Here is a 15890-nt window from a genome sequence, read left to right as displayed (position 1 = left end):
TTCACGCACACACTGAGGAAAATGTCACTCACAATTTTAATTTTACCGACCGATGATCTCTATCATACTGAATACTAACTGCGTGACAACCGACTGACCATCTCTATCGTACTGCATACTACTGCGTGACGTCAGATATAATATACAAACCAGCGCGTGCCTTTGCTACCCTATTACAAACACTGAATAAACGGGAGTAAAGTGAAACATAAAGCACGTTATGGTCAACTGTACTAAATAATAGCAACAATAACATAACTTTGGGGCCTTTTCTACACCGGACATTGTGTGAATCAGAGGTAAAAAACAATATAAATTCTGTTCAGTTTCTTGCACAGACCGGTCATTTCGTGTCTTTACACATCAATATACACTGTGTGCAGAATTATTAGGCAAATGAGTATTTTGACCACATCATCCTCTATATGCATGTTGTCTTACTCCAAGCTGTATAGGCTCGAAAGCCTACTACCAATTAAGCATATTAGGTGATGTGCATCTCAGTAATGAGAAGGGGTGTGGTTTAATGACATCAACACCCTATATCAGGTGTGCATAATTATTAGGCAACTTCCTTTCCTTTGGCAAAATGGGTCAAAAGAAGGACTTGACAGGCTCCGAAAAGTCAAAAATAGTGAGATATCTTGCAGAGGGATGCAGCACTCTTAAAATTGCCAAGCGTGATCATCGAACAATCAAGCGTTTCATTCAAAATAGCCAACAGGGTCGCAAGAAGCGTGTGGAAAAACCAAGGCGCAAAATAACTGCCCGTGAACTGAGAAAAGTCAAGCGTACAGCTGCCAAGATGCCACTTGCCACCAGTTTTGCCATATTTCAGAGCTGCAACATCACTGGAGTGCCCAAAAGCACAAGGTGTGCAATACTCAGAGACATGGCTAAGGTAAGAAAGGCTGAAAAATGACCACCACTGAACAAGACACACATGCTGAAACGTCAAGACTGGGCAAAGAAATATCTCAAGACTGATTTTTCTAAGGTTTTATGGACTGATGAAATGAGAGTGAGTCTTGAAGGGCCCGTGGCTGGATCGGTAAAGGGAAGAGAGCTCCAGTCCGACTCAGACGCCAGCAAGGTGGAGGTGGAGTACTGGTTTGGGCTGCTATCATCAAAGATGAGCTTGTGGGGCCTTTTCGGGTTGAGGATGGAGTGAAGCTCAACTCCCAGTCCTACTGCCAGTTTCTGGAAGACACCTTCAAGCAGTGGTACAGGAAGAAGTCTGCATCCTTCAAGAAAAACATGATTTTCATGCAGGACAATGCTCCATCACACGCGTCCAAGTACTCCACAGCGTGGCTGGCAAGAACGGGTCTAAAAGAAGAAAAACTAATAACTTGGCCTCCTTGTTCACCTGATCTGAACCCCATAGAGAGCCTGTGGTCCATCATGAAATGTGAGATTTACAAGGAGGGAAAACAGTTCACCTCTCTGAACAGTGTCTGGGAGGCTGTGGTTGCTGCTGCACGCAATGTTGATGGTGAACAGATCAAAACACTGACAGAATCCATGGATGGCAGGCTTTTGAGTGTCCTTGCAAAGAAAGGTGGCTATATTGGTCACTGATTTGTTTTTGTTTTGTTTTTGAATGTCAGAAATGTATATTTGTGAATGTTGAGATGTTATATTGGTTTCACTGCTGAAAATAAATAATTGAATTTGGTATATATTTGTTTTTTGTTAAGTTGCCTAATAATTATGCACAGTAATAGTCACCTGCACACACAGATATCCTCCTAAAATAGCTACAACTAAAAACAAACTAAAACTACTTCCAAAAATATTCAGCTTTGATATTAATGAGTTTTTGGAATCATTGAGAACATGGTTGTTGTTCAATAATAAAATTATTCCTCAAAAATACAACTTGCCTAATAATTCTGCACTCCCTGTATTGTCTCAAGCTGCAGGGTTTCATTTAGTTTTGTTTTTGTTCTGTTTTATTGTATGTTTTAGCACTAAGTTGTCATTGGAGATTCTTAGCCGTCCGTTCCGTTCTTTCAATCGCTTTATGTATACGTCGACATTCCATGTCCAGTATTGTGAAACCCGCGAGACACAACAAAAACACAGCTCTGATCATTGCATCCACCGGTTGTGCAGACATTATGTCGCTGTCAACCGGCTAACGTCTCTTCCTAGTAAACACGGTCGGTGGGAATGCAACACTTTAAATTTTACTGGGAAATAGTTCACACAAAATCGTTCCAGTACTTTAATACAGTACATTTAGTTCTGGATCTACAGCGGTGCGAAAGGCCCTTTAGTGACCTTCATCTCGGATGCCCTGGGGGTAAGCAGATAAACATCCAGGGCCCTATAATTAGAGATGTATAGTAACGAAGTAGAACTACTTCACTACTGTACTTAAGTACTTAAAGGCGGTATCTGTACTTTACTAGGGTAATATTTTCTCCTACTTCCACTTTTACTTCAATACATATTTTGGCTGAGTTTAATACTTTTACTCCGATATTTTTTTTTTATGTGCTGCATCGTTACTCGTTACAATTATAAAAATGTTACGAATCATTCCATTACAAACCACTGCCAGAACTGTAGATGGCAGGTTTGATGAAGGTGGCACATCATTGAGCGAATCAAACGATTAAGAAGACTGCGCATGCTGACTGAACTGCTGTGAAGAGAGAGTTGAACACCGAGCCGAGCCAGATAATGACTCGTTCACGAGTCAAAAACCAGTTGCATCGGTTCTCTGATGACCAGTAACGTTAGTTCTTTCTGACAGTTCGATTCAATAAACCAGTTGAAGAAAACAGTTCACCGATTCTTTTGCGCTCGACGCAATGGTGTCATTGGCGTTGACTGCACCTGGGCTCATAACATTAAGAATCAGTTCAGAATCAATCACCAAAAGAATCAGTTCGGTTCAGACGCTCTGTGTGTCGGTTTGCTTCACGCTAAATCACACACATGCGCAGTATCATCAGCTCCTCGGTTCACGAATCAGACGCGTCTGACAGAAACGGTTCTTGACTCGTGATCGAGTCATTATCTGGCTTGGCTCGGTGTTCATCTTCAGTTCTCTCTTCACAGCAGTTCAGTCAGTGTACTGTTTGAGTCAATGAATTACTCCGGGATATTGGTTTGTTTTAACTCAGAGGGAGTGTCAGACACATTAAACAAGTTAACAGCTTAATTCATCTGTGTATTAATGCGTATTGGAGACGCGAACTGTTTAAAACGATTCAGTTCGATTTGGTGAACCGTTTCAAAAAGATCCGGTTACATCGAATGATTCGTTCGCGAACCAGATATCACAAACTGCTTTGTTTTTAACTGCCTTACAACAGAAACGGAAGAGAAGACAATGCTGAATAAAGTCGTAGTTTTTGCTATTTTTGGACCAAAATGTATTTTCGATGCTTCAAAAAATTCTAAATGACCCTCTGATGTCTTACGGGTTTGAAACAACATGAGAGTAAGTTATTAATGACATAATTTTGCAAATTGGGCTAACTAACCCTAGTAACCGTTTTTTGTTTACAAGAAGTTACAGTCAAAGGAATTGTGATTGTCCTTCAGGTTAATCATTTGAAATAGTAAAAACAATATGTTCAAACTTTTGACTACTTTCTTTAATAGCTACATAACACAATACTTCTACTTTTACTTTCAGTACTTGAGTAGTAAATTTTAAAATAGACTACTTGCATTACTTAAGTACAAAAAATGTTGAATACTTTAGTACTTCTACTTAAGTGTGGTGCTTAAAGAGCACTTCAACTTCTACTCAAGTCACTTTTTTGATAGAGCACTTGTACTTTTACTCAAGTATGGGTCTCTAGTACTTTATACATCTCTGCCTATAATATACCCGGCGCAATGCGACACAAGGCCCAGCGCTTTACACTTTGCGTTTAAATCATTTTGGATGAACTGTACCTTACATTTTTTTTGTGTGTAATACATGATAGATGAAAATTTCACTTTCTGAGGTTTTTTAAGATTAATATGAGTTCCCCTAGCCTGTATATGGTCCCCAAGTTTCTAGAAATTTGAATCGGTGTAAATCGAGATTTTTCTATCTTTCTCTGCCTTTGAGAAAATGGAAGCTCAAACAAGCTGATCTTGAATCTCCTCGTTGTGACGTTTCAACGAGAATTGTTACCTCCCCTTTCTCTGCTTTGCCCACCCAAATATTTACATATAATTCAGCAAAGGCATTACAAACAGACTTTTATGATATGGATTCGACAGCACCGGCACAAACAGTGAGTGATAGTGTTCATTAATGCCTGATCTGTGATCAGTGATTTCTGATGGGTAGCTAATCATTCAAGTTCACACAGAGTTTCTTTCTAAATCGTTTAATACTGATGCATCAGTGAATCAAGCCAGTGACTAAACGATCAACTTCGCGTTGTTTCTCTTAGTAGCATGAAACAAATCTGTTATTTAAATTAAGATTTAACTACAGAGAGCGATCAAAGAAAGCTCACTTTTTTTCCGGAGCTGTTACACATCGCGAGTATATCTGCACACTTGCCCAAACTGCCGTTACAATGAATGACGCTGTTATGCTGCACAACAAAGCTCTTACTGTATTCATGTGTTTGCTGTTAGCTGTGGTGAAAGCATTTTGTGAGATAACGTGTTGCAATAATGACGAGATCACTGCATCCACGCGATAAACAGACTCTGTCTACTCAATGCTCATCACTGCAGCCTTTCATGTGATGGGAAAAGATCGAAAAAATGTTTATATAATCCACACTTCCACGATTTGTTAATCTCGACAGCTGTAATAGTAAAAAAAACAAAAAAAAAACAAAACAAAAAAACAACAACAAAAAAAAACATATATATATATATATATATATATATATATATATATATATATATATATATATATATATATATATATATATATAACGTTATATTTGAGAGGGGTTCCACATGAACGCAATTCGAATGCAAAGATGTCAGCCAATCACATCAGTTGTGGTTTACTCGGAGTCTCACAGCAGACACTCCCCTTCAAACATAGCATTCAAGCCAGAGGGCTAATATCAGGATCTAAAAATGCTTTTTATTTCTAAATTTTTAATGTAAAAATCATACTAACAATATAAGTACACCTAAGAGAACATTAAAAAGCATTTAAAGATAAGGAAATGATCCATGTCATGGGACCTTTAAAGTATTCTTTGATGAGTAGAGAGTCCAAAAGAACAGCATTTATTTAAAACTATTTTTTTTGTAACAGTATAATGTATTTATTGCACCTTTTGTGTTGGTACAAGTATTTTTTATCTTGTTTAATGATTGAAATAAAAAATAAAAAATACCCATTAAAAACTCATTTTGCTACCCTAAGTCTTTAGACAACTACTTTAGACAAGTTTTATCACATACTAATAGTGTCTATATTATCATAAAGAATAAATCATAAGAAAATAACTAAAAGTCAGGTTGCTCTGTCTGCAGGCTGTGTGTTGTAAGGATCATTTCCACTGCTGTCCACACGGCACCACTTGTGACTTTGTAACACTCACCTGCACTAGCAACACCACATCTGTACCTATGACTGACATTAACCAACCCTCAAATAAGGAGGAACAGAAACAGCACAGGGAAGTGAAAGACCGAGTGGGGAAGTACAATAGCAGGGTCCCGTGTGATTCACAAACTTCCTGTCCAGATTACACTACTTGCTGTCTTATTGCAAAAACCAACAAATGGGGCTGCTGCCCTCTGCCTAATGTGAGTGTGATTCAGTTACTTACAACACAAGGATGTTTATTTGTGCTAAACATCTTCTAAATTCTCATGCAAAGTCATGTTCTGCAGGTTGTTGTTTTATTAACTACCTGTTTTTCCAGTTGCATCATCATAATATTGCATCTATTCAAGTTTATCTACTGAGAAGTCCCTTTGTTTTGAGTGTGTTTATAGTTCCAATTACTTCCGTGTGCATGCAGCACAGTCCTTACTGACTTGAAAACAGACACAAAGTACAATACTGTTTAAAAATCTGTTTTTTTTTTAAAAGAAATTAATACTTTTATTCAACAAGGATACTTTAAGTTGATCAAAAGACATTTAACACAGTAAAGCCATTTAAAATGTTACATAAAGGTTTTTTATATCAAATAAATGCTGTTCTGTGGAGGTCTAAGAAAAAAATGAATGAATGAATGAATGAATATCAAAATATTAAACAGCACAACATTTTCAAATGATAATTAGAAGAAATGTTTCTCAAGAATGAACTCCGCGTATCAGAATGATTTCTAAAGGATCATGTGACACTGAGTAATGGCTGAAAATGAAAAAAGAATTTTGCTATCACAGAAATAAACTAAATTACATTTACTGCATTTATTATGGAATAAACAATTTTTGGTGAGAACAAAACACTTTCACAAAGATTAAAATAGTCTTACTGCCCACAAACACTTTTATATGGAAATAGGCTATATGTCATTTGTTTTGCAAATTTTGAAACACACAGAGCATGTTGTGAAGGTCAGATTGCCCATATGTTTTTCTCATTTTCTTTTTTCTCAGGCTGTATGTTGCACAGATGGGGAACACTGTTGTCCGGCTAACTATAAGTGTGATGTGACCAGGGTGTCTTGCATCAGGGGAGATGTGGTGATCCCCTGGTACAATAAAATGTCTGCTCAAAGCACACCGGCACCAAGCTTGGATCTCGGCGCTGTTGAGTGCGGTGAGCAGATGAGTTGCTCTGCAGACTCGACCTGCTGCCATCTGTCCACGGGAGAATGGGGCTGCTGCCCTCTTCCTGAGGTAAGAATATGTGTGTATGGACTGGCTACAGAAAATCTACTCATGTTCAATAGATTTAATGCACCTCTTCTATGCCATAGGCTGTTTGCTGCCCAGACCAGGAGCACTGCTGTCCCAAAGGCTACAGGTGTGACCTGCGTAGACGCTCCTGCATAAAAACCAGCTGGCTGCATATGGAAAAAGTCCCACTTGCCCACATTGATGACCAAAAGCCACAGTCGAGCGTCACAGAAAATGACATTCAGTGTGGAGGTGGACATAGTTGCAAAGATAGTGAGACCTGTTGTCCAACCTCCAAGACCACCTGGGGCTGTTGCCCATCTCCAAAGGTAATGCATTAAACAATAAAACCTTTACCCAGAAATTCATTTTTACCATTAGCGAAGTTATTTGTGTGTTATTTTAAGCATAAAACAAGAAGAAAAACACATTCAAATATTTTTGCAAGCACATACCTACTTGAAACTAGTTGCAGATCTGCAAAGGTAAAGTATTAAACCATCATTTACTCACCCCCACGTTGGTCCAAGGTTTCTTTCAGCGGGGGAAAACAAAAGGAGATATTTTGGTTCTATATTTTTTTGTCCTTACAATAAAAACCATTGGGCTCTGATGTTGTTTTGAACACCAATGAGCTTTATTATACACACACAAATAGTTGAAACTTTTTTAATAGTATAGGTCCAATATTATAAAATTCATTTGAAGAAGTTAATGGGTTAAAGATGTCAGTTTAGAGTTCCAGTGCATAATAGTTGTATGAAAGAATAAACTAATTTATTCATGGAAATGAGCACACTGTCTTGTGATTTCAGTTCTGTTGACTTTTCTGTCACTTTAAATGCTGGTCAAAGAGTAATGTTAATCTATTCTTGTCCTTGTACTTTCTCTTACTCCTTTCTTTCCTTTGTTATCGCTGTCTCTAAAGGCCGTGTGCTGTGACGATATGAAACACTGCTGCCCTGCTGGATACAAATGTGGCGCGGGTGGAACTTGTACTTCAGCTGTAGGCTTTGACTGGAACAACTGGGACAACTGGAGGGTGTTCTTCTCCAAAAATAATCGAGCTATTACTCTATAAAAAAAGATTTATAAAAATATAAAATAAAATTTTTACATTTATCAAAGTACTAATTAAAGCTAATCAGAAAGTTTAATGCAAAGGCTGATTTTTTGCAGTTTCATTAGAGCTGACTATGATGGCTAATATGTTTCCATTGTCTATCAGTAAAACTACATTTTATCCACTAAGCCATTTGTACATTTTAAGAAGGTGTCATTATTGTAAAGTGTACATTGTTCATAGCTGTCCATAGTTTCCTGCTCAGTTTTATCTGAAGAATTATTTGACTATGGAAGGATGGAAAGATGTAACACATACTGAAGCATAGATGACCTCTAGTGGCTGGATTTAATTCATTTTAACTTGGCATGTACAAGCCTCAAAGATTTATAGGTTACATTTGTTCAGACTTGACATCATGCAGTCTTATGATTATGACACATTTGCCCAGGATAAGGAAACATATTAAATGAATCTCTTCAGATAGCAAACATCACCTTTTCTGTGTAACTTCCTTATTTCAGGATCTTGATTTTTTTTTTTTTTTTTACCATGATTTGTATAATTGTCTTTTTTTATTGATTTAAATGCTGGTTATATTGAGAATTGTGACCGATTACAAAAAGTTTTCTGAAGTAAAAATGTGGCCAATCTGAAATCTTGTCAGCTCTAAAAGAGAAATAAAAGAGAGATAAAAGGAAATTGTATTGTGCTCCTTCTTTTCTCTTTCAAATGTATCCAAATTCAAATGTATTCAATTTATTTCAAATTCATGATATTTTGTATTTTATTATAAAAATAAAATAAAAAAAAATCAAAATACAAAGGAAAAATACCATGTCCATTTTTTTCCTCAAAATCAAGGTTGTAGGTTAGAATTAAGGTAGAAATGTCATGTGCTGTGACGGATCAACCAGTTCACAATTTAATTTCCTGTTTCACACCACTCCTTTTGTGGGGAATGTAATTTTTAAAAGTAAAAACAAATCCATAAAGGCATTAATCTTTCATGAAATTTGTCTGTATAAACAACTTAGGCTGTAATTTTCTGGGTAATTGGAAAGAAAGAAAGAAAAAGAAAGAACAGACCAGCCTAAGCTTATTTGTTTGTCTTACTTGGTTAGAGACAAATTAAGACAAGTTAACCAGAATTTAGAGACAAACTAAGAACAGTACACCAGATTTTAAGTTGTTTATTATGCAGATTAATAAGAAAGAACCCGGAAAATAAAGAAAATTGAAAAAAAAAAAAAAAACTGGCACAGCAGCAACTAACTCATAGCAGGCAGAGGGCATCAGAAATCCCATATAACTGACCAAGAATCCTTCAACTGTCACTTGCTGCAGTTGTGATCTACCAAATCTACCTGAGGTGAGTTTCCCGAAGGTCAACTATTGTCGCAAGTTCATTTGTTCAACAGAACTTGCGACCATAGTTAGCAAACGATGCTTTTGGAACGCACCCCTGGTCGATCGTGCCATGATGGAAATCTGTGCTGGGTCAGGTCAGAACAGTCAAAGGTGTGTTTGGCACGCAGTCCAACCCACTGACACTAAGGGCGTTGCGTTAAAACAAACACACAGACAATATGGAAGGAAGAGTAAATATGGACAGAAACGCTCAACAAAGTGCAAAGCCCTCGGTTTAACTGTGTGCGTTTATCTGACGTCATGACGCACTGACGTAAACATCCTGCCCGTGCATTCGTTGATACATAGAACATATTGATAGAACGACGCGTTCGTTGGAACTCTGGTGAGTTGGTTCCACGTTGCCTCAAGATCTCAGTCGTTTCGATTACGTTGCAATGTTTTCTGAAGACGTGAGTGTTACACTGCGCTGCACCTGCTAAAGCGACGGCTGCGTCTATTTTGAATTCACGTTAAAATATTTGCGCGTCGATTAAGTAGGTCGAGGTTGTTTTCGGTTTAAGGACAGCCCGGCTGTCTGCCTCAACTATCAATCACATGTCGACGGAGGATCTGTCCACTTCCGACAGCGAGGCTGCCTTCGCGGGAGCTGGGGAGCGCTGGGCGCCGGTGGGGGCCGTGGCCAGCCCGGAGGATGAGCAGTGGAAGAGGGGCACACGGGCTGGCTCTGTGTCGCCCGGCGATGCAGACCTGGTGTCCAGGCTGAGGAAGCTGGAGGATGAGCAGGAGCAGCTGAACTCGTCGCTCCTCGCATTAACGTCTCACTTCGCTCAAGTGCAGTTTCGGCTGAAACAGATCGTCCACGCGCAGAGCGACGAGAAAGAGAGGATGCTGCTGGAGCTCGAGGAGTTTGCTTTCAAAGGATGTCCTCATGTTATAGGCTGCAGGGCACAGGATGCTCAGATGCTGGAAAACGCTGTGAGTTCCGTTGATTTCTGTCATAATGATCTCTACTCTGCAGAAACAAACAAACAAACAAAACATAGTAAAAAAAAAAACAAGATCTCCCAAAACCCAAGACCTGGTCTCTCAGTCTGGTCATAGTCCTGCTAGTCTTTTGAAGGTGTTTGGGCGCTGTGAAACCAGCTGGCAATCCAGATAATACCAGCATGGCCAGGCTAGGGGTCCAGCTAGACCACTTCAAGTTAGCTTAGACCAGCAAACAGGCTTCTCAAATCTCAAATATGACTCAAAACAAGTGCTTCTTAAGGAGAATGGCCTGAAACGGTCTCAAATACATGTGATCTACATCAGGGCTTTTCAATATTTTAGACACCACAGGCCCCAAACATGATCAAAATGTTAGTTATAATAATCTTATATTATTATAACTAACATTTTTGACCAAACTAAGCAAATAAATAATACATCCAACAGTACAGTGATATAATGAGTAGAAAAAGTAATAATGTAACTCAACAGAGAGTAAACAGAGGGTAAATATTTTCCAAATAACTATTTGTCCGCAGTGTAATTTGGGTCTTTTTTTTTTAACTATGTAATGTCTTCTAAATTATAGGTTTGGGTCCCTCACTTGAAGATGATCATGTTTGGGGCCTGTGCTGTGGTGTCTAAAATATTGAAAAGCCCTGATGTAGATCACATGTATTTGAAATATAATATATATATATATATATATATATATATATATATATATATATATATATATATATATATTAAATATTAATATTTTTAAAATGTCTTTCTAAACTTTTCAGTGGTCCCCTATTTGACAAAACATCTGATCCACAGTGTCATCAGTGTTGTTTTTATTTTCAGTAAGCCTTGAATTCTTCAATAGACCTCAAAAAGTTCCTGTAACAATACGCTCCCATCACTTTCCCCCTGTATTTCTTCCTGCTGGAGCATCTTGTTACTGCCATTAAAATGCATTGCTTTCTTTTTATTTCCTCCTCTGCACTCTTTGGTTGCAGGATAAATTGGTGAGTACTATGCACATGACCTTGTGCAGTCTTTCTTTAAGCTTCAGTGTTTACTTTAAGTATTCCTGATATGATAAGAGTTAATACTTGGTTGGCTTTTGTTCAGTCTCTTTTTCTTTTTTATATTAATCAGTTACATTTTTGTTCCCCGGAGGCTCAAACATTCAAGCTTAACAGGACTGTAGTTAAACTATAACTGTGTTGTGTGTGTGTATAGCTATTCTGAATGGCTTTGCATTTCTGGATAAGCAAAGCTAAACCAAATGGAGCAAACTAATTAAAATCTCATTATCCTTCACCAGAGCATATGCAAAAATGTTCAGATAGCTGCAATGTAAACACTTTTTAAAGCTTATTTGACTCTGTGTTTGTGTTTTTATAATATGCAGAGTGAAAGAGAGAAGAGGGAACGCTTGGAAGCTCAGAGAAAGAAGCAGAAGGAGCTGATTCTCCAGCTGAAGACTCAGCTTGACGACCTGGAGCGCTTCGCCTACCAGGAGGGCAGCTATGACTCCCTGCCTCAGTCTGTGGTCATGGAGAGACAGAAGGTACATCTGATAATACACTCTCATGCTGCTGACGTCATTCTGAAGATTTATCGGTCAAAGTAATTCCCCTTAAAACCATTGTTTGGACATTTGATTTAGTGTCTGTCCACCTCAATGCTGTACTGTAGGTGATCATTGATGAGCTGATTAAGAAGCTGGATGTGAATCTGAATGAAGACATTGGGAACCTCACTCCAGAGGAGCTGCGACAGAGAGTGGACGCGGCTATAGCTCAGATAGTCAACCCGGCTCGAGTCAAAGAGCAGCTGGTGGAGCAGCTCAAGACCCAGATCAGAGACCTGGAGATGTTCATTAACTTCATACAGGGTGAGGATGTCAATCTCAATTACAGTAAATGTGATGTTAATACAATTGAACAATTACTGTTTTAAAATCTTAGAATGTCAAAGCTGAATTGCAACACTACTTTTTAAGCAAGTCTTGTAATACAGAATGTTTCGAAGCAGCTTCACAGTAATAAACAGAAAAATAACTGTTTATGTTCATCATTTATGAACCAAATGAAGTTTCGGCTATAAAGTAGCTCTACTGCAGACAATAGTGTCATTATCTAACTTAATTCAGCTTCAGTGTTGAATCAATTCAGTTTAATAACAGTGTCAGTGTTGCAAAGTTCATCAAATATGAAACGACTCAATTGTTGAGCCAGTTCAGTTCAAGTTTGTGTTCGAGAATATTTTCTTAATATTAATCCTCATTGGTTCAGAAAACATTCTTAAATGCTGATTTGGTGCTCTGGAAACAATATTAAATATTTTAAATATTAAAAGTTGTGTGGCTTTATTATTATTATTTTTTTTACAAAACAATTTTTTCAAGATTCTTTACTAATTTCTTTGTTGTTGCTCTGTTTAATGTATATTTCTTAAATTAAAGTATCATATATCAATAATAATAATAATAATAAAAAAACATATCTTATTAAGCCCAAACCTTTGAACAGTAGTGAATATCATTAGGCTTTATGCCACTATCTGCAGAGCCCACTGTACTGGTTTTCTGTGCTTTAAGTTTGATGTGGCTATTTGGAGCAATATAAATACAACTAGATTACCATCCTGAACTTGCTCCTCTCAGATGAAGTGGGGAACCCTCTGTTAAATGATGGTGTGAAGAGCCAACAGGCCCGTGCTGCCGGACCAAACACTGGAGCCACTGGAGGGATGAAGCGAGGTAATTATACTTCACTTCATAATAATTTTACATTTGATTCTACAGCTCGGACGTGTAACTTTAAATCCCTTCTCTCTGTCCAAAGTGGATCCCGAACAGGCCCAGAGGATGCGGGAAACCGGGCTTCAGCTGATCCAGAGAGCCTTAGCGGTGCTGCAGATCTTTGCTCTGAGTCAGTTCGGATGTGCCGCGGGTCACGTGCCCCAGAACCTGTGGTCTCAGGGTGGCGAGGCTCAAGATTACGGCCCCCTGCTGCAGAAACTCGAAGGAGCCGTGGAGCGTGTACGCCTGCAAGCCTCCCGCCAGCAGCCCAGCTCTCAGGACGAACACGTGGTCAGCTACTCTGCCTGTCTGACGCCTGGAGGACCTCGGGACGAACTCACCGCTTCTGTGCGTAAGGAACTGGCCTTGGCGCTCCGGGACCTACTGGCCCACGGACTGTACGCTCCTTCTCAAGGCATGAGCCTGGTCCTTGCCCCCATTTCTTGCCTGCTGCCCTTCAGCTCTTCTCCCGAGAGCCTGCATCCCTGGGAACTTTTCGTCAAGTACTATCATTCCAAAAATGGCCAGGCGTTTGTGGAATCGCCCGCCCGCCAGCTCTCTCAGTCCTTCAGTTTACCTGTAGGGGGCGGTCCTGTGACGGTCACACCCAAGCAGTCTCTGTTATGGGCCATCCATACGGTTCTTAAAGAGCATGGGCGATTCAAGCGCAGCGCAGACTCTGAGTTTAAGGCCTTGGTGTGCATGGCGCTCAATGAACAGAGGCTTGTGTCCTGGCTCAACCTGCTGTGTAAGTCTGGGACACTCATCCACTCACACTACCAGCCCTGGAGCTACATGGCCCAGACGGGCTTCGAAGGTGCCCTGCGTATCTTGGGCCGCCTCAGCCATCTCAAATTCAGCCTTCCTGTAGATCTGGCTGTCAGGCAGCTTAAAAACATCAAAGATGCATTCTAAGCAAAATAAATAAATGGGAATTTTGTTGCGTTGAGGGAAAAGGGATAACCATCCCAACCCTCATAATCTTAAAAAATATATATTAAAAATAACACTATTTACACTAATAGAAATAACACTAACAACATTATATATAAAATGAATTTCAATCAATTTAAAAGATGCTCCCAGATCAACAAGTACACTGGAATTAAAAATTGGAAATGAAGCAACTTGTGCACTTTCTTGAGACTGTTGGGTCTGTTGCTGTTAGGTCTAATCCCTCTTGTCTCTAAACTGAAGAGGATGATGATGAAGGCAGGTTTTAATATGATGCATGGGTCACAACACAAAGGAAATGTGCTCTGTTTAGTGTCCCTGAGTAAATGCCTCTACATTACCTTTGAATGGATTTGTTATGCTAAGCTTTTACCAAAATCAGCCACCATGTAGAAGAATGAGTTATTACTTGAAGTCTTTTCAAGGGCCATTGCAAATGTTTGAGATCTACAGCACTACAGTATCTATATAACATATTCTACACACACACACACACACACACACACACACACACACACAGTGACAAAATAGTGACTAATCTTTTTTGGTTCTTAATTTATGTAGCCAAATGCCCTCATTTTCTGAGCTTGTACTACATTATTTTACAGTGGTTCACAGACAAATCATAGGATGTTTTAATTAAAGATTGGATTACAGTTGCATTATTAAGGGTCATTGCATTTCAAACAGTGGCATAGCACGTATCACTGGTTCATTGTTTTATTGCATCTTTCTTAGGTCAAGCAACACACTCAGGTCATTCTGAACAAACAAAAAGATGTTCATTAGTGTTTGTAAATCACTGGAAAACCACTTCTCTCTCCCTAACTCCTTTCCACAGCCTGGCCCTTCCAGCCAGGTGACACCTTAAAAATGATTGTAGAAAACTGCATCTTTGTTGTCGTGCTGCCCGCTCGCCGGAGGACATGAACAGCATGTGAACTGAATGAAATGAGGTCATTTGCTGAATATGTGTCTGATATGCTGTGCATTGGAACTGACTGAATTATTTATGGCCTGTTTTGCAATGCCAGCATTCAGAGGCTCTGCTTGAAAACCTGCCGTTTCTGTGCTTTGTCAATCCTTGTTTACTGTTCTGAAATATTGAATGTACAATCCTTGGGATTGTATCGTGCTTCTGTAGCTGATCTGATTCCAGGTTCCTTAAACCACTCTGAATACTGATTCACTGATACGTTCATCAAGTAAGAAGGGACTGTCTGTTTCCCTATATCATGGAAATGGAATCTGTACTCTGTGTATTTCTCTGCACCATTGAAGATGGAGGAATGGTTGTGATGCATTTATTAAGGCTGCTAAGCTAACCCTTATTTAATGTAGTCTCCCCCACCCCATTCTTTCCTTTATTTTCTTCTTTTTTATAGTAATATATCAGTTTGAATACATGCTTGGGCCTATTTTGATGTCTATTTGTTTGTTTTGTTCTATCAAATCTATTTAAGAAATTATTATTGTCTTTGTACCTCTTCTTAGAAAGAAATAGACTATCAATTATTTCACTAGTGATTTCAAATCTGGGTCAATTACATTCCCTTTTATAAAATTTGTGCCATCGTTTTTGGATGTTGTGATGGTCTCTTTTCAGTGATTTCATGGATTAAATGTTCCGAATGCTCTATGAGTGGGTCACATTTACTTTTTCTCTCTTCTCTTCAGCTCTCTTTTATAGACGATGTAATTTTTTATTTATTTATATTAATAGTAGTAATTGTGGTTATAGTTGTAAGTTTTTATTCAATTTCATGTTAGTCAGAATTTAACTGAGATTTGTCTTCTATTCAATTTCATTTCAATTTTTGTATTTCTGAAAACTAGAACTGTAAATTGAATGTGAAATTAAGGATTTAGAATTATAATCACAAGAAATTCTAATTGGATTTCTGAATTTGAATTGAGGCAGCA

General features: G+C 38.6%; 2 protein-coding genes across 5 annotated transcripts in view; both read left to right on the top strand.

The window, feature by feature from the left end:
• Window positions 1-8557, top strand: part of grna (granulin a) — a 32864-nt gene extending 24307 nt beyond the window's left edge. For 2 of the 3 annotated variants that reach the window (XM_026208242.1, XM_026208241.1), the window contains 4 exons: window positions 5467-5742; window positions 6550-6792; window positions 6873-7121; window positions 7721-8557. In XM_026208242.1, coding sequence (XP_026064027.1) covers window positions 5467-5742; window positions 6550-6792; window positions 6873-7121; window positions 7721-7873 — 921 coding nt within the window. In that variant the 3' untranslated portion in view covers window positions 7874-8557. The remainder of the gene's footprint in view (window positions 1-5466; window positions 5743-6549; window positions 6793-6872; window positions 7122-7720) is intronic. The other variant, XM_026208243.1, reaches the window with a different exon arrangement.
• A 546-nt stretch (window positions 8558-9103) lies between these two features.
• On the top strand, window positions 9104-15599 carry rundc1 (RUN domain containing 1). 2 transcript variants are annotated; one of them, XM_026208245.1, is made up of 6 exons: window positions 9104-10204; window positions 11221-11229; window positions 11619-11777; window positions 11906-12104; window positions 12876-12971; window positions 13057-15599. In XM_026208245.1, exons 1-6 carry the CDS (start codon window positions 9824-9826, stop codon window positions 13926-13928), a joined length of 1716 nt encoding a protein of 571 aa, XP_026064030.1. In that variant the 5' UTR covers window positions 9104-9823; the 3' UTR covers window positions 13929-15599. The 2 variants fall into 2 exon arrangements, with proteins under 2 accessions (XP_026064030.1, XP_026064031.1); XM_026208246.1 differs by lacking the exon at window positions 11221-11229 and having other exon boundaries at window positions 9106-10204.
• The last annotated feature ends 291 nt before the right edge of the window (window positions 15600-15890 follow it).

Source organism: Carassius auratus, chromosome 28, assembly GCF_003368295.1.
Source record: "Carassius auratus strain Wakin chromosome 28, ASM336829v1, whole genome shotgun sequence".
In the NCBI taxonomy this organism is placed as follows: domain Eukaryota; kingdom Metazoa; phylum Chordata; class Actinopteri; order Cypriniformes; family Cyprinidae; genus Carassius; species Carassius auratus.
The sequence above is the reverse complement of the archived record's forward strand: the minus strand, read 5'-3'. Positions and strand labels throughout refer to the sequence as shown.

What these genes read in the sequence shown, in the direction of transcription:
- rundc1 (XM_026208245.1), top strand. Translation starts at nt 9,824, where the DNA reads ATGTCGACGGAGGATCTGTCCACTTCCGACAGCGAGGCTGCCTTCGCG. An exon ending in TGGTCATGGAGAGACAGAAG is followed by an intron (nt 11,778 to 11,905) that starts GTACATCTGATA and finishes GCTGTACTGTAG; the next exon opens with GTGATCATTGATGAGCTGAT. An exon ending in CACTGGAGGGATGAAGCGAG is followed by an intron (nt 12,972 to 13,056) that starts GTAATTATACTT and finishes CTCTGTCCAAAG; the next exon opens with TGGATCCCGAACAGGCCCAG.